General features: G+C 39.7%; 1 protein-coding gene and 1 long non-coding RNA gene across 3 annotated transcripts in view; one reads left to right on the forward strand and one right to left on the reverse strand.

Annotated features, from left to right (window-relative positions):
- The window catches only part of LOC110291454 (calcium-activated chloride channel regulator 4A), a 21,479-nt gene continuing 2,878 nt past the window's right edge, over positions 1-18,601 (reverse strand). The window contains exons 2-14 of one of the 2 annotated variants that reach the window (XM_021158624.1): positions 17,011-17,151; positions 16,717-16,864; positions 15,692-15,800; positions 14,601-14,778; positions 12,564-12,782; positions 9,942-10,169; positions 9,025-9,202; positions 7,843-7,949; positions 5,220-5,435; positions 4,393-4,660; positions 2,397-2,567; positions 1,145-1,378; positions 1-605 (exon numbers count right to left, since the gene is read on the reverse strand). In XM_021158624.1, the coding sequence (XP_021014283.1) occupies positions 190-605; positions 1,145-1,378; positions 2,397-2,567; positions 4,393-4,660; positions 5,220-5,435; positions 7,843-7,949; positions 9,025-9,202; positions 9,942-10,169; positions 12,564-12,782; positions 14,601-14,778; positions 15,692-15,800; positions 16,717-16,864; positions 17,011-17,151 (2,613 nt within the window). In that variant the 3' untranslated portion in view covers positions 1-189. The remainder of the gene's footprint in view (positions 606-1,144; positions 1,379-2,396; positions 2,568-4,392; positions 4,661-5,219; positions 5,436-7,842; positions 7,950-9,024; positions 9,203-9,941; positions 10,170-12,563; positions 12,783-14,600; positions 14,779-15,691; positions 15,801-16,716; positions 16,865-17,010; positions 17,152-18,601) is intronic. The other variant, XM_021158625.1, reaches the window with a different exon arrangement.
- LOC110291455 overlaps positions 18,522-18,601 on the forward strand; it is a 10,641-nt gene continuing 10,561 nt past the window's right edge. The window contains exon 1 of the long non-coding RNA XR_002377569.1: positions 18,522-18,581. This is a non-coding gene — a long non-coding RNA (uncharacterized LOC110291455). The remainder of the gene's footprint in view (positions 18,582-18,601) is intronic.

Genomic DNA, 18,601 nt, shown 5'->3' on the forward strand with positions numbered 1-18,601 from the left:
CAAAATAAAACCAGTTTTATTTATCACTATGATAAGTTAATAAAATTATAAACATTAATATTGGTAGCTTTTCACAGAATGGGTGTGCTTAAAGTATTTTTTAGACCCTCTTGAAGTTGCTTTTGAGTTCATGATGACATGGGATATGCTTTAAAAACTCAAAAATATCTTTTTTATTCATGTTACCTTTCAAAATTTTGTTATAGCTGCTGATGAGGACCTTTTGTTCTTTAAGATACAAATAGTGGTACCTACAATAATACAAACTAGAACAACAGCGCCCAAAACAGACAGCACAATAGTAGAAACACTAACTCCTGATGAACTTGGACTTTCATCAGGGTCAGGCTCTGCCTGAGGGGTGAACAGTGCCACTTGTGCGATGTTGGATGGTCCCGAACTCAAACTGCTTTTGTCGACACTTTCAATGGCAATGAATATGTACGTTGCATTTTCTTCTGTGATATTTTCTGGTTTAAAGGCAAAGGTTTCCTCGGAGTTGGCTTCTTTTGGTGTAAGGTTAGTTGTATCAACCCGAGGAGAGTTATTAAAATTGTCTCTGAGGTCAATGATGTTTTTGCTTGTTCTTATGATATACTGTTGAACTGAGAAAAATGTTTTGTGTGGGTTAGTTACTGCATCACACCATATTAAATTTCTTTCTAGTTGTTCTCACAAATACAAAGTCATACATCAACAGTCTTATTCATTTTTCTGTAAAAGCTGAATTCTGAAATTTATTTATTTATTTTGGTGTTTTGAGGCAGGGTTCAACACTATATCCCAGCTGTCCTGGAACTCACTGTGTAGACCAGGCTGGCCTCAAACTCAGAAATAAGCTGCCTCTGCCTCTGCCTCTGCCTCTGCCTCTGCCTCTGCCTCTGCCTCTGCCTCTGCCTCTGCCTCTGCCTCTGCCTCTGCCTCTGCCAACTCCTGGGATTAAAGGCATGCGCCACCATTGCCCCCAATGAGTTCTGACTTTAAAAGACAGCTATGCAGGGAAAGCAAGACCTGTTTCATAACATCCTAAAATTTCTACTTGACTGAGTTGTCAGTCATAAGTGCTCTCCTCTAGCTGACCTATCTGCTCTTGCTTTACCCTATCTCTCACTTAGGTCAAACCCACAGGGGTCCTTGTTCTTACCTCTTCCAACATCATAATCATCTCCTGGGGCTGTCCATGTTAGACTGATCTCTTCCCCATTAAGTGTGGCCTGGAGGTCTGTGATTCGATTTGGTGGGTATATATCAGGCAATGGACCATTTGGAACATTGGACATCACAAAGGCACCTCCAGACGCTATCCTGCTGAAATCCTCCATGACTGGCTGAGTAGCCTCAGTCGTTTCGGGTCTGGGTGGGTTCCCTTGAATTTCTCCTGCATTTAAAATTCTCTAGTTAAATTGGATGGAACTGTAAACTTTTTAGAACTCAGTCAGTCAGCTTCCTGACCCTCCTTGTCTTTCCTTCTTTCTATTTTCATTCCCATGGTTGTATTTTTATGATATGCTACAATCATAAATATTCCATTTGTGGGAAAATTCATCCTCCAGAATTATTACCAGAATGTTATCAAATCAAATTGGACAATAACTTGCTTTGAAATGAAAAGTTCACGGAATGAGGAAGTTATATGAATTAATAAAACAAAACAAAACAAAACCAACCAAACCAAAACAAAACAAAACAAAACAAAACAAAACAAAACAAAGCAGATCCAAAATCAAACAGGCTGGTATGAAACCTAGGCTAGCTTCAAATGTACTTATGTAGACAACTATGACCTTGAAATCCTTATCCTCCTTCCTGCCTCTGTCCCCTAAGTCCTGGGTTCACAGGCATGTGTCACCAGGCTCCCCTAACATATGCCTCAAGAAAACTATTGCTTTATTTCTCAAGTTATTTCTGACTAGAAACGTGTCTGGGGAAGGCAAAGCTAGTTCTGTCCTTAACACTCAGATGGCTTCCTTCCCTCCAAGCCAACAGTGCTAAGACATAAGTCTCTCAACTTCTCCATTGCTTAGCTCCCCACCCCTCCACATAAGGAGTGAGGAAAGCAAAGCCCCAAAACATGGATGCCTGTGGAACTCAGAGGACAGACTGCCCACTGGTTTGCACTTCTGTTCCTAGCATAATGGGCCATTTCCTCTGTCTGTAGCTGAAAGGTAGATACATTTTGGTGATAGTCAAAGGATGTTCCACAGTAACAAATACTAGCTCATAGGTTTTCAGCATCTATTGGTTGCCAGGTTTTGATTGGGTTAACGTAGAAACAATTGTGTAATAATCTCACTCTAGATATGGGGGTAGTTACATTTTGAACTGTTTGTAGCCTCCACCATATGAAGTCACCAAAAAAAGGATTCAATGGGTTTCGGATACTGGGTGTCACTCACCATCCACTACCCAGCCTGGTATGTATGCAGCTCTGCTTGATGGGTGGCGTAAACTCCTCCTGGCAGAATTTTTTCCTCCATCTGCACGGACTTTTAAGCTATACCTGCCATTCACTGAATAAGCTGTGAAGAACCTGGAGTAGACCCCATCATCCTTGAAAGCATCAGCACCTTGGTAAAAGCATAAAGAAAGAAATTACATCATTGTAACAGATGAGAGGTTGGTGTGTGTTGTCACACATGCATGGCCTTATATGCATAGTCTGTTGCTGTGCTTACAGTTTCACATTTGAATGGAGTGTCTCTCCACCAGTTTTTGCCCAAATAATACATTATTGATTGGTGTATCTTTGACTCACATGGGTATGTATATATTGGCACTCATATAACATGATAACCCACACTGACAATTGTATATGTTTCATAAATAGTTTAACACCACTCTCTGCCCTAAGCAGAGGTCATAAGACTTTTTTACCATTTCACTTACAATTGATTGAATTGCAGTTCTCTACATTAATGTTCCTGTGTTATCTTCTGTTTAAATAAGTGAGGCCCTTCTTGTGACAAATGTATCTTTATTTAAGTCTTAATTATCATCCTTCCTCAGAGACAACCAAATTAACTTATTTTGCTTTATAAGCAGCAACTTTTGTTTCTTTCTTTTCTTTGTTTTGTTTTCTTTTGGTTCTCCCAATCACTTACTACCTCTGTAGTTCAACAGAGAAAAAATAGAAAAAATACATTTTACTCTAGGAATAAATATTTCGGTATCTCAGAAATGTTGTAGGGTAAGTTCGCTCTTACAACCATTAGCATGCGGGGTACATGATAAGTTGAAAATGTATTTCTCATTCTACTCAGGAGAGAGAACAATGTTCTTGCATTAGCCACATCTGTGTTCCTTTAAAAGTCTGGGGATTGTCAGTCATGCAGATTTCCCAGACTACCCAGGGAAACACCTGAGTAGTCCTTCAAGTGACTCCTCTGTACACAGAAGCATGCAGTGCTGGCCTCAGCTACCAGCCGTCTGTTTCTTTTTTTCAGTAAAGGAATTTTAAATTAGTTTATTCCCTGTGATCTGATTGCTCATATGGTCATCTAGTAAAATACCAAGAAATGAAGCAAGGAGCATGAAGTTACATGCACTGTAGAAGGGACTGGAAAACGGGGAGAGGAAGTTGGGGAATTATTGTTGCAATGAGAGAAAATGTGGAATTTACTCCAAAACAGTCAAATATAGCCAAAGATAAGTTTGTAGAATGGAATAAACTGACATTGCAAAGTGCACGGATAGGCATCTTTTCTCATTCATGTGTGGACCAGATTGGTTATTTTATTGCTGACTTCCACACAAGGTTCCACTCACAGGAGAACTTAGAGTGCAGGGAAAGGGTTTCTACCCCACCTCCCTACAGAGCAGACATTGCAGTTCCTATCTTCCTGCCAGGCAGACCCAGCATCTGACCCTCCAATGCCCAATCCCCTCTCTGTGCTATTTCTAGCTTCTCCTAGGTCCCTGCTCCCAGGACTCTATCTGTGCTTTGTTCCAGCTGTGGGGGATCACCCTTGCTTCCTTCCCTTCCTCTATCAGGGTCCCAGGCTCTGTTGCCCTCTCCCACCCAAGGGACAATTCCTGCATCAGCTGCTTTGATAGCACTTTTTTTGTTAATGCTCCTCTAAGAAGCATGAACTTAGAAGGAAGGCTTGTGTTCTCCATCTCCTGAATGAGCCTGTCTTACCTGGAGACAGCCAGTGTCTGTCGAGATTACTGACATCATTTTGACAGTAGCTGACATATACAGACAGCTTACTATGTGGAAGATGCTTGAAATGCACTTAGGTGGTACCCTATCGCATTTCCTGCTGGTCTTTCTATTCCTTCCTAATCTGTTTTAACTCTTCGGGAAGCCATCTTGTTCCCACTGCCCCAGGAACACATGACACATTTGGAACTATAAACATATCGGCTTATTCAGAAAATTCTGATGGTTACCTGCACCGTTGTCCAGCAGGACTAGCTCTTCTGTCTTCCCACTGTTAGATTCTATGGTGGCTGTCACGCGGGCTCCAATGATGGGAGTGTACCCTTGTAGAACTTCAGCATACACAATCATTGGGCTGGGGAAAGTGTTAGTGTCCGTGTTTACCTTAGCATTTACAGTGATTGGTGGCAAAGAAGAATTTGCTGCCCGAGAGGTTACTGTAATCGTTAGTATCTCTGAGTTTTCTTTGGCTTCCAGGTTGTAAGTCCAAACACCCACCTAAAATTGTCAATGAAACATTCAGCAAGCATTTAGCGTCCAATGACATGTTTGTTTGTTTGTTTTCCGTTATGTGATTTTTTAAAAAATAAAGCATAGAAGAAGAAAAAAAATGGGTGGAGTGGTCTTGATTCCTCCTCAGGTACTGAAGCTGAGACAGAATGGGATCCCAGATAGTGTTATGCATGATATTTGCATTTTGTGATATCTCAATTGGAAAATAATGTTTTGATAAGTTTGCCTTTGCTTTGCCCTTATTTTCTGGCCTCAGTGTCATATATTCCATGACTCTGGCAGGCAGAATTGGAAAAGATGTCACGCCAGGTCAACAGGACTCTCCACGTTTCTTCCTCCCTGTTCTCAGATGCCTTTTGTTTTCTATCAACCCAAGGCTTCTTCTCCTTTTATAGCTCTCAGGATCACACAGGTAAGGGAAGTACATACATTGTTCTTTCGTTTTGAAGATGGTAAAGTTATTGTACTCATATTTATGATGTGCTTAGACCCTCCTTGCAAGACTATCTTTAGGGGGAAATTCAAATGCTAGCTAGTGGCTTACCTGAGCTGTTCCTGGGATACTGAGATAGGCCATTTTGGAAGCAGAATCCATTGTGAAATTGGTAGTTTGTGTTCCTTTGGGATCCCTGAGATAAATGGCAGGAGCTTGTTTACTCCAGGTGACAAGAAAGAATGTGTCCCTTCCCACGGTGCTGTCAATTACAACAGTGTCATTCAGCCAGAGACTATTGGTCAGTATGGCACCCTTACTTTCAAGCTGTATAAATGTAAAACAAACAACCAAAAAGAAGAAAAGAAAAAAAAAACCTTAATTACTACATAACACAAAAGTTTTATTCTCTTTTCTTTTCTAGATAATTCCTCATATTTGATCTGAAAACAGTCTTACCTTTGCTTTCTCCCCACTCCCTCCCTTATACCCCTTCCCTCAGAATAGATTTGCCATCTTTCGAAGGCTTCTTGGCTTGTGACAGTTCCAAGGTTTGTAATGCAGACTCGGAAGACATTGTAGGATAGAAGAGGAAATCTAAAGAGAAAACATCAGTGTAGTGGCTATTCCTGGTTGTCAACTTGACTATATTTGGATTGAACTACAATCCAGAATTGGAAGGCTCACCATTGACCCTAATCTGGGACATAGAAATTTCTGATCTGGATCTTGGTATGGAGATCTTGAGACATAGTAGTTATGGATTCCAGAAGATTAAGACAGGGAGATCTCCGAGTTCAAGGTCATCTGGGATTAAAGGTGGGGTGGAATACACCTTTAATCTGGGCTATACCTTTTGCTGGAGACCATATAAGGACATGGAAGAAGGGAGTCTCGATCTTGCTCCTTCACCTGTTTGCCATGTGGGACTGAGTAACTGCTAGATCATTGGACTTCCATTCACAGCTACTACTGAACCATTGTTGGGAATTGTACTGCAGACTGTAAGTCATCAATAAATTCCTTTACTATATAGAGACTATTCATAAGTTCTGTGACTCTAGTGAACCCTGATTAAAACAATCAGTTGAAGGGTTTTGAATATGATGGCCCTGCTATACTTGCAAATGCTGCTGTTGACTGTTGGCTATAAAGGATGCTAAAAGTCACAGCGAATTAGAGTACCGAGTGTGTGATGTGAAATGTGCTTTACTCATCTCACTGATGACCGGAAAGATAATACTTTGGGTGATTAGAGTATTCTAACTGGAACAGAGTAAAAGCTCACACAGTGACACAAAGACAGGTCTGTACCCTAGACACAGCTCATTGGAAGGAAGGTTACCTAGCATGTTAGAGGCTGTACATTCAGTTCATAAGAAGGCATGAAAGATAATTGAGATAAATACTTTTGGGGAGATTGCTAATGTGGAATCTTTTTGCACAGGATTGAGAGTGAAGCTTTGGGATGTGTGGTTCATCCATAAGAGGGAAACTTATTTTTGAAGGTATGAATCCTGAGAAGAGAGAAAGTAAACTATAGGGTCTCTTCTAAGAGGAGCCATAGAGGAGCTATTTGTCTATGTTGATAGTTTGTAGCAGAGAGAGTCAACATCTTAATTTTTCTTTAAGTTACAAAATTGCATATTTGTCATATAACCATGGTGTTTTGAAACACTATAAATGGGCTAAATTAGACTAATTAACCCAAGGGTTTCCTCACAACTCACCTTTTTATTTAAATCCACTTTCTCATCTATTGCCTCAAATAGAATAAAATGCTATTAATTGTAGTCATCACTATGTTTATGTAATACATCTCTTAGACTTCCTTATTATTTAACTGAAAGTTTGTGTCTATATCCCTTCCTCAAACATCTTATTAGCTGATGCTAATTATGGCTTTATGGTTTTATCTTTACTTTGTGCATTCAGCAGTTTTGAGTTTCAGGTGTACATGAGATAATGCACCTCATCTTTCTGTGCTCATTTTATTTCATCTAACAGGAAGTCCAAGTATATCCAGCTTTGTCCATGTGGGTGCATCCTAGGGCTGCTCTTTTAGGAACAATAGAATGAATGTACTCTATCCTAGATGTCAACCTCCCAACACCTTCAGTCCTGATAGGAGCAAGACAATTCTTTGCAGCATCACTCTGTTGTCTAAAATCTCACTCCCAGATTAAGCTGGCAAGTCTCTCAATGGATATGGAAAACTTTTGAATGAAAATACCATTTATTGTCTCTTCATCAGTAAAGTTTCAGAAACCAAAGTCATGTTGGTCCAAAAATGGCATTAGAAGAAATAGATGTGGTAGCAGGATTTCCTTTGTATTCCAGATGCCATCTCAAAACCCAGCTTCTCCTCAGCTCACATGACTGCACCATGCTTCTAACTGGTCACTGTTTACCTTTGACATTTCCACCCTCACGCATATGAATCCAGATCAACTTTGAATATTTGTGTTTTCTTTTTCTTTTCTATTACAGAACTTACCAGAAATATCTCAAATGAGCAAAATATAATTTTATTTCTACTATTCTACATATTGAAAACCAAACTGAACCAAACCAAACCAAACCAAACCAAAACACACAAACCAACACCTAAAGTCTTGAACATCTCTCTCTTAAATGTTTCCTTTATGGCTGGTTTCATGTACTCTGCCCTTACACCTTTCCTTGGTTACGGCAAAGGCAACCACAAAATCTCTAGGGATGGGAGAACACTGACCTGAAGTGACTTCTGGGTGATATCAGCATTTTCTGAAGCCAGGGCCCCGAAAGCATCAATGAGTCCATTGTTCTGGGCTTCATCTGTAGCAAGCTTATGGTTTCCACCTAAAATATGAATGAATATGCTACATTGTTTTGTAGAACAAGAGTTCTTATTATAATTTAATGATTAACAGTGTAACAGTTTAAATAAAGTAAAAATTTCCATAGGGGTTAAATTAAATTTTCAGAAAGCTGTTAAGGTCATTTCTGAGATGTTAGGTTAATTTAATATATCATAACTGTGGAGCAAAACCCACCTTATTATCTTAGTATGGCAACCTCAGTTGCATGAGGTATTTCATCTGGTTGTAATTATGAAAGGCACTAGATTCTGTATATTTAAGTTCACAGATTGTTGTATAGCCCTTTAGGGGAATTATCAACTCTTATTCACATTATCTAGATTTTTGTCAGAAAAAATAGTTTAGAAGCAGAAAACTGAAAAAATGAAAGAATTGCTGTATCAAGGTATCTTGACAAAACCTGAGTATTGGTGAGAATATTTGTGGAAGAAAAATATTGTAAAATGCTCATAAAGTGTTTGGAATGGTAGGAGCTTGTATAGCCAGTCACAAAATACCCCCAATTATGTATACTTGGTGTCATGAAAGCCAAACTAGTATAATAATTGATATTCATACTAGTGGCTTTGTTTACTATGTTAGGAAGATACTAGGAGCATGTAATCAGTTTTCATCACATCTGTATGTTAAAATAAGTTACCATAGTTAATGTTAGATAAGTTACCATAGTTTGAATGTTCTCGTCGTCTTTAGTCCTGGAAAATCCCAGACTTTGTTCAAGCTCTTGGGAGCCATTTATTACATATAACTCCTTTCCTCTCCTTCCCCACTACAACATCTTGGGAGCATAGAAGGCTTGTAAATCTCAATTAAATTTTATTTTGTATTCTTCCTGTTATGAAGAAATGTGATCTATGTGTTTAAATTTACTGTCTTATGTGTTTTTTCCAGCCAACTGAATAAAGAATGTGACGAGGACAGAGGTTGGGTCTGTGTGACTCTGTTCTCCAATCCTTGGCCTGACTCTTGCAAAGTTGAGCTTAGAAGAAGTAGTTGAACATCAGCTCTACATTTATACACAACAACTGAAAGTCTGAGATGAGATCATGTGTTACCTGTTAAAATGCTCATGTTTGTTACAGCTAAGTCAGCCGATGGTCCCAAGGCAATGAAATGAACTATGGCCCCGCTGTCTTTCACCTCGTCAATACAGTCTTTGGCTGTGCTGTCCTCCCCATCACTCAACAGCAAGATCTCAGTCCCATCTGTTTGGTATTCTCCATTTTTAAATACCTGCAAGCATAATTCAGAATACCATTATCATATCATACTAGATTAGCTATCTTGATGGAAAGTTAGAAAAAAGAAACTATAAAAAAAAGTATAGAATAGAGATAATTTCTGTTTTAGAATCATGGAGTTTATGTTCAATAATCCTTGAAGAATATAAACAATTTTCCTGTCCTCCCCCCAATACAAGGGATATTTGCTCAACTAAAAGACGAGTGGGGTCAGGAATTAGAAAAATTCACACGGACTAAATAACATCTGACCCAGGAAAGCCCAGGCCAACAGATACTTAAAATATAGAACACATTGTCTTCGCCTGATATCCTCTGACAAACCAGTCGATTTATACAAAATCTGTTATATATATATAGCTAGGTGCAGTGAGCAACCACACCAGCACTAAAAGGCATTGGATTTGCAATTAGGAAACTCTTAAATACTTAGAGAGCAGGGATCTAATGGTCTAAGCATGTTGAAATTGCATGTGAGACAGAGTCTCATTCATCCCATGCTGGCCTCAGGTGATCCAGGCAAAAATGATCTTGACATTTTCATCCCTGTGCCTTCATTTTCCAAGTGCTAAGATAGCATATACATCAAAAATTTTTTTCCTGTGTGTTTTGTCTAGACCCTCTTTAAGATTAGTTATGCTAAAATCAAGAGACAAGTAAGAGCAGTAGAACTTCACTTTCTTCTAAAAACAAAACAAAGATCAAAATACATGTGCTGTGGGATTTTTCACCTGAAATGCAGCCTTGATTCCAGAGCAGATGGACGTCCCTCCATTGGCACTTGTAGGTAAGGTTTGCAAGAGCTGGTTTCTCTCGATGTCACTGTTTATTTGGATCAGCTCATGCATAATAGTGGCCGTGCTACTAAAGTGCACCATTCCTACCCAGGACCTATTTTCAATTATCTGGCTTAGAAAGTATTTTGCTGCTTGGTTCATTCGATTCAGACGGTCATAAGACTGAGTGAAAAATGATAAGAAAAGAAATGAGTGGTTTTCAACTGGAAGATGAGAGCAGATTTCATAAAAATTGCTTAGGGTTTATTGACAAGAACTGGAGAATTATTAATTTGTACCTGTGGAAGAAAGCAATTATAATTTTAACTGGTAAATTAATAAGTGTGGTTATAAGTAATATGGGGCATATGAAGAAGTTCATAGCTTTCTCCTAGAGGCTGCTTCCAGTGGCTAAGTAACCAAGTTAAAGGTGGGGCTTGGGTTGAAGCTAAGGCAATGATTCACACCTTAGCACCACAGTTAACCCCATAATCACTCCTGTTAACATAAACTTGTCACCCAGGTTTTTAGATATCAATCAGACTCTCTTGGTCTCCAAAAATAGCTGAGCTGTGTAGCTCAGCAAGGAGCCTGCTGAGCGACCATTAACTCTGAGAAGGCCGCCTATACTTCCCCTTATATTTCTAACCTTTCCCATGATTCTCTATCAGTGGGGCGACTGCATTGGCTTTCTGGTAACTCCTTGGTAACCATGCCTCTCTTAACGAGATGACTTCCCAGGATGTACAGGTCACACATTGATTTCCTCTAGATCCTCCCTTCAACCCATACCCTAACTGGTTTGCCAACTTATTGAATCAAACTACAACAAAATCTCCTACATACCTACAATTTTGTCCTGCCTGTTCGTCTATCACTTTCTCTTCTTACTTTTTTTTTTTTTGGAATGGTGAGCTTGTGGGAGTGCAAGAATACTTGTACCACAGCACACATGTTATGGTATATATGTAGAGGTGAGAGGACAGCTACAGGGACTCAGTGCTTGCCTTTCACCATTTGAATTCCAGAGTTTAAACTCAAGTTGTTAGGGTTAGCCAAAAACCCCTTTGCCCACTGAGCGATCTCTTCTGCCTTTATCATAAACATCATCATTATCACCAGCATCATTTACTATTATTGGTGTGTGTGTGTGTGTGTGTGGTGTGGTTATGGTGTCCATGTGGAGGTCAGAAGATAGTTTTGAGGAGTCAGTTCTCTTCTGATTCTTTTTAACTCGTATTGGTATTTTACCTGCTTAGTCATCATACCAGCCCTACTTTGCCTTTAAACACAGGTCTACCAGGACCCTATCTGGGGTAGTTAGTCTATTCATCTCTCAATCGGCTTTCTCTTCTCAGTGACATTTCTTGGGCTATTTGTGATTTTTGAATGTTCTGTCTTCCATGAAACCCCATGTCACTGTGGCTCACCTTGTCAGTCCCTGCCATTCTTTGCCCTTTCAATAACAACTTTCCCTTCCTTGCTGACACTTTAATTTCTGCTTTAGCATGTCTGTCCCACCACACAGTGCAGTCACTCAGTGCTTTATCACATAACACCTGCTTGTCTGTGGCTCATATTCATTTTAACAGCTATCTATTGGTCACACATATATTATGAACTCTGGATCGGATGAGGTTCTAGTCCCAAGTGGAACTCTTAGTCTAATTGGGCAAGGCACAGACAGTATCAATAAAATATACAGAACTGGAGATATGCAAAAGGCAGTTTTGGAATTGGCAAAGGGTTAGCTCCTATACAGGACCCCAAGTGCCCAGCCCTTTTCTTGGTGAAAATGAATGTGTCTACTAAATTGTGGGGGACAGGAATGACTGATGTAGCAGGTAATGCTGAGACAGAGAGAAAAACATTTCTGGACTATAACGATATCTGTTTTTTTTTGTTTGTTTTACGAGACAGAGTCTAAATCCAACCCAACTGACTTTGAACTTGCTTAGTCCCCCAAATGCTAGGATTACAAGATCATACTTCCATTGCTCATTCTAAGTAAATCATCAACTTCTCAAGTATGTGCAGCGCTGATTTCACAGGCTAGCACACTGCTTGCTACTCTATCATTAAAGAAGGAATGACTGCATTTGTTCTTAATGGTGGTGCTTTTTTTTATGTATGAGGAGAGCACTTGAACACTTAAGATGACATCATGTGGGCATTCTGCTAATCGTTCCTGCTGCTTGAGCTGAAATGAGTTCAAGCATACACTGATATTCCCTATTCTCATTTCTTTTAAGCATTTGATATGCAGGATTAATCATTGAAAACAATATTCTTTCAGTATCGTGTTCTGACTCAAGGCTATCAGAGTTCTCCTTATAAATTTTCTGGATCAAAAGTGGATACCCTTCGTTAGTTCTTTTTAGATATGTTTCTCTAAGTATAATATTTTTTTCAATAGCTTTCAGGTCGTGATCTCAGGAAGTAATAGTATTTTATGACATCATAAAATTAAAAAGCCACATAATAAGTGGTGTTTAGGGTGTGTGTTTGCTCTTTGGTTATCCCTATTTCCAAACTCAAAACCAAAGCAAACAAATGAAAATGAGCCCAGAAACTTACAGTCATACTCCCAGACACATCAAGAACTAGGCACATAATTCTCTCACTGATCCTCAGCAGGGAGAAGAAGGGTGGAGCGGGTGGTGTCTCCATGGGCATGCTGTTGTTAAAATCCTCAGAACTGCTGATTACTTCCCACGTGCTTCTGTAATTGCACTTCATATTATGTAAAGTTGGAGCCTCTCGATTATGGTTTTCTTTTTTACAGAACTCAGTCACCTAAAAGTGGAGTAAATTGTAGAAAATTACTATTTCATGTATTTAAAAATGATCTGGAAAAGAAAGTACAAATATGTCCAGTGTTATAATGTAGAAGTAATTATGCTGGCCTAGCAAAGTAGCTATAGTTGAGACTTTACTAAGGCCCATGACCTTATTAGCCATGGAAGCTGGCTTGGTGGAGAGCACCAGGCTTGCTTTCCTTCCTTGTGAGTGGGCCTCAGGTTCAATTAGACAGCTGTTGGTTGCCACCGACATGCGAGCGCCATATATTGCATCTTTATGCATGTCTGGTCATACTGACTATTGTGGTTTATGTGTATCGCAATGGGAGAACTCTTTAATTGCTTTGCTCCCTCAGCAGCTTGCATTGTATTTTCTGGAACCATGGATACTATACTGGATTTTCAGATCAGACTCAGCTCAAGTCATCTGAGTCCTATGTCCTAAATGTGTGGTGTACTCAGCAATAGCGATACTTCTTAAACCCTGAAAGGCAAGTAAGGGTTCCATCAATAATTGTTATGTTTTTGGAGTCTCTTGGAGGACTACCCTGATCAATGATTTGAAAGTTTTCTTCTGCAGGGTAGTGGACTTTTTGTCACTCTGTGGTTCTTGTGTGTGGGCTCTGTAAACTCAAGTATCTAAATGTGTGTGTGTGTGTGTCTGTGGATGTGTGTGTGTGTGTGTTTGCACATGCATGCATGTCCATACATATATTGAATGGTAGGTATATAAAATATAAAATAATATGATTTCTTGAGGCTTGCTTAAACAACCTTGATGTTAATGGTCACTTGTCCCTCTTCCTTATATCCACAGATGAATGTAGCTGCCACCCCTCATCAAAGAAGCCTCTTTTCAGCAAATGGAGACCATTACAGAAAACCCCAACTGGACATAATGCAGAGATCGACAGATCATGTGGAGCCCCAACGGATATATCTACATTACAGTGTCTGTGTCTATGAGTTTGGGATCATCATGAAGAGGGAGTGGAATGAGTGTCAGAGCCAAAATACAAGGAAGCCTTCAGTGAAGCAGTCTCTACTAGAAATAGCTGCACATACAAGACTAAAACAGTGGTATCATCCATGGATGTGTTAACTGGAAGAGGAGAATTTCAAAAGTTTCTACCTCGAGACAAAGAGCCACAGGCAGCTGATCACTGCTGGGAGAAGGAGGTTGGCCTCTCCCGGGGGTGAGCTCCCTGATTGGTTGTCCAATGCTGAATGGTGTCCTTGAACAATTTGCACACCACCAATGAAAACAGACTCAGAAAGTCAGTTTTCAATATATTTGTGCACACACACAATACACACATGTGAATGTATATAGCAATAGTTATTAAAGAGAAACTGGCTGTTGAGAGTTGAGGGTATGGGGGTGGTCTGAAGGAGGTTATCTGGGAGGGTATAATTTTAATTAAAAAGATATTTTTTAAAAATTAAAGGAGAATATGTATAGTAATTAGCAAATATGCATGATCAAGTAAAGTCGTATTAACACTAAAGTAGACTTATAATTATAATAGTTAATAATAATTCTCTAGCTATTAATAGAGCATAGTGTTAATATACAATAGACGATGAATACTTACTTGGTGTCATTCAAAGTTCAATGGACTCTACATTAACATATTTAATCCTCATGTCATACTTAACATCCATTATATCTCTGGTAGAGCACTTGCCTAGCAATGTGTAGATTCTTACTCTTATTTCCATCATCATCATACTCATCATGATTATTTTTAAATTAATGATATTAGATAAATCCTTTAATTATAGATATGGACACAGTGACTGGTATACTTACAGAATCTATACTTTGCATGAACATTATGGAAGCCTTTTCTGATTGAACTTTATCAGGGAAGAATTGACAATCCTTTTCATATAACTTTGTGGTGGAATTAGTTCTGCACCTTCTCATCGCACAGCTGCCCCCTTGGCATGCATAGACTCTATTTGTACCCGTGATACCCGTGGAGCACCTGAAAATATGGAAGTGAATCCAATAGAAAACTTAGTTATTCTTTTGAAAAGTGGTCCTGTTCCCACTGAGTTTGTGGCACGGTATTTGTTGTGTAGCTGCCAGGACCTTCCTCCACTGCTGGCAAAGCTTCAGAGAGCCAATCAAAGTAATCATTCAATTTTCAAGAAACTGTAATGAAAATAAAAAAAGAAGAAGAAAACAAAGCCAAAGGGGTATCTACAGCCACACACAGTGTGACTCTCTGCTGGGATGAAAGCTGTGGATGGGTCTTTCCCTTAGACATTCCTGCAGTTGGCTTTGGACCAACTCTCTGTAGGCACCTGGTTGACAGAACCAGTGGACCAATTATTCTTGGTGTGCAGTGCGTGTGCAGTGCAGTCTTTTTTTCCAGGAAGACGTCCTTGAAGAGTGGCATCACATCACTACATGTGCTTTGACTAATCAAGTAGCATCGTTTTATCCAGATGACAATGTGACTGGATTCAGAGAATGAGGGACTGCCAAGAAAGGCAATGGAATAAATAAGGATTGATGTGTGCTGTTCCATGGGAGAGTCATAGCCGGCAGTGATCAGAACAGATACACCAGGCTTTAGCCACAGCTCATCCCATTGGCTTGCAGTTCAAATCAGTAAGTGAATTTTTAATGAGTTCTGGCAGGTCTGGGAGAGATGTGTAAATAAAAAGTGTCAAAATACCAAACAAATGATTGGCATTGAGGGTATGCATATTTTTGCACAGATAGTCATTGTCTTCAAGGAAAATGGCCTAAAATAAGCATAAAATAGGCTTGTGATATTGCATCTGTTATCTGCCTTGGGATATAAAAAAATGGATGCTTGTCATTGGAAACAACTATAGAGCAGTTAAAAGCCAGAGGTCATTTAAAGGTACTTAGGAGTCATGCCATGCCTTGTTGCTTCGATTTTCTTTGACGAAGCACTGTAGAATGGCTGGTCTTCGTTGTATTCATCAAATACTCCCCAGCGAAGGTGGGCCCATTCATGGACCAACACTTTTCCTGTAAGACAATGTTTTTAAATACATAATCAAAATTCAATTGGTAAAATTTATATCTCAAAAAGTCCCAGGCCACCTTGATGGCTCAGTCGATAAAAGGGCATGGCACCAAACCTGAAAACCTGAGTTGAGCCCTTGAACTCCCTGTGGAAGGGGCAAGAACTGACACTCAAGTTGTCCTCTGCCCACCACACCACCCCTGAAGAGAGAGGGAGAGAGAAAGAGAGAGATACAGAGAGACAGAGAGAGACAGAGAAAGGAAAGAGAGAGGAGAGGGGAGATAGAAGAGGGAAAGAGAAAGAGGGGAGATAAAGGCAGTAGAGAGAGATTACATTTGGGTTTAGGTTTTCATAACTCTTAAAGTTTATATTTTGCTAATAAAAGGGCTTTTATATATAATGGTACTCATTGCTGTACCATTTTTTATTCCATCGCATGTGAAATCAATGAGACATTGTGGAGCATATGCCACAGTCACAGTAAACTAGGATTTGATTTTCAGTTCTTGGGGAGTCAAAGGTCTCACATTTTAGTTTATGGCTTGCCAAGTACCAACCCTGTCAACAGCCTAATCAGATATACAGAACTCTGCTGTATAGATATTTTGAGGGTGCAGCTTTAGGGAGGAAAAAAAAACAGACTAAAAATGCTCCTGAAGAGTTGATATTGAAGAAAGATATAGATATGCTATAATAGATTGTGTAGGTTACATCGGCTACTGCATAAAGATTTTGGCAAATTTTGAGAAAATTCAAATGGTTTGGAATAAGCACCATGAAATACGCCACTTGTTTAATGTCACAAAGCTAATAGAGGAATCAAGATTTGGAGCCAAGTGTTTCTGCTCCAGTCTGCTTACTTAATAGAGTATAGAGTTATGTGTCGCAAACATGCAATGCTTTAACCAAATTCCCCACCTGAATCTCCATATTCATCTTGTTTTCTCCCCAGTACAAAGTCAGGGGTGAAGTGGATGTATTCTGCTCTCTCTTCACACTGTGTGAACTGCCTGGTGTAGGGCTCATCTCTGCCCTCAACGGTGGGAGGTGCCACTTTAATGTCAGCCTGAGAATGTTTTAAAAGATTGTTAACACTTGAAGAACAGAAACGACAGTTGTTAGAATAACTCTGAATCAATAACTGTGTAGCAAAGCTAGCAAGCACCAGAAAACACTCTTTTGTTGTTGTTAGAGGGAAAATGTGATACTTACATGCTTGTAACTCTCCTGTTTTGGCCTCCTGTACTGGGGACTGTCTTTCCAACTCTCAGGAATTAATATAGACACATTTTTGAAGAAAAATCTTTTTTCTGTAGCTTCAAAAAGGTATGTAGATGCTTTAGTCACCATTCCCTATTATCAAACGGAAATAGATAGGTAAAAATGAACATGAGAATGGAGTCATGTCTCAGGTGCACTTCTCTGGTGAACCCTGTTAAGCTGTTACTACAAAAGGAGCCATGCATCAAGCTCATTCCTCAGCAGGCTCTGCCCATCCTTCTAACCTGACCTCTGTCAATCCATAACTCCCCTCATCAGCACCTGCAAAGGCTTCTGGGTCTCCATCATCTCACCTCAAAAGACAGCTTGAGGCACGCACTTGGTGATTACAATAATTGATTTATATAGCTATATACCTGGAGTTCAGAGTCATTTATTTGACTCTAAGTTACAGTCAATGTTTGTGTGAACACTTTTTGTTTGACTTATATAGTGTCTGAAGCCTGGTTACCTTACCCTTAGTAGACTAAATACACTCTTAATTTCAAGAAATGAACCAAAACCATCTCTAGCAAATGCAAGGTAAGGAGAATAGCCCATGGGAGTTGATATCCGGATGGGGCTTTATTTCTGTATTCTTGGAAGAGGTGGGAAGGTTGGGTCCTTGGAGGGCAACGTAATAGAAATTCCATAGCATATGTAAAAAAAATGATCAGAGAACTGTTACTCTGCCTTCAATGTGAAAATACACATTCTCTCCCAGTGTCTTGAGTCCAAAGCTACTGCAATTTGTTAGAGGATTTCTCTCTCCACATAGTCAATGTCTAATAAAGAGAAACGGGGATAAAAAGCAATTAAACTTCCTTACAACCAGGCTTCTCAGGGGAAGTAAAACGTAAACAAATATAAAATAAAATTAAATAAATAAAAGCAAAAATAATTTCATTTTGCAGGAGCTTTCTGCATCGCTACTGCTGTGTCTATCAGGACAGACCCCTTTGATGCTTCAAGACCGACCCCTCTGATGCTTCCAGCTTCATCAGAAGCCCACTGCCCCTGAAGGCCTCCATCTCTCACCCTGCTGCCCTCTGAGAGTCCAGCACTCTGACTCACTGTAAAGAGTCAGCAAGCTGATTAGTGAATAGTCACGAGATTAGTCACAGTGTCAGAGTCCAGAGAATGAAGGTCCAGTGCAGGAAGTTTGTGAAGAACTCTAAAGTGGCTCAGAAGCTGTTTAGCACACACAGAAGGAGGATAAAATAATTCTCTTTTTTCCTGGATGCCTCTTTTCAAAACGAGAGATATTTAGGCCTCAGGAAGAGAGTACTCTCTACATATGAGAACAGAGTGGTAGTGGTTCAAACTGAGTTATGAATTGGACTAGTAGGTGTTGCAGAATTTTCCCTGTCCAATTACGTTAGTGCAGGGGATGCCTGTGGTTGGACAGCGAAAAGGGAGGTGGAGCTCAGAGATGAGAGACAGGCGTGTTCTCAGTAAGGGGAGGAAGAAGATCGTGCACCAGCTTGGCTATTACCAGCCACAAGTAACTACAATTTCATAAGGTTAGAAATATTGGGTTAAA

Source organism: Mus caroli, chromosome 3 (assembly GCF_900094665.2).
Source record: "Mus caroli chromosome 3, CAROLI_EIJ_v1.1, whole genome shotgun sequence".
Classification (NCBI taxonomy): domain Eukaryota; kingdom Metazoa; phylum Chordata; class Mammalia; order Rodentia; family Muridae; genus Mus; species Mus caroli.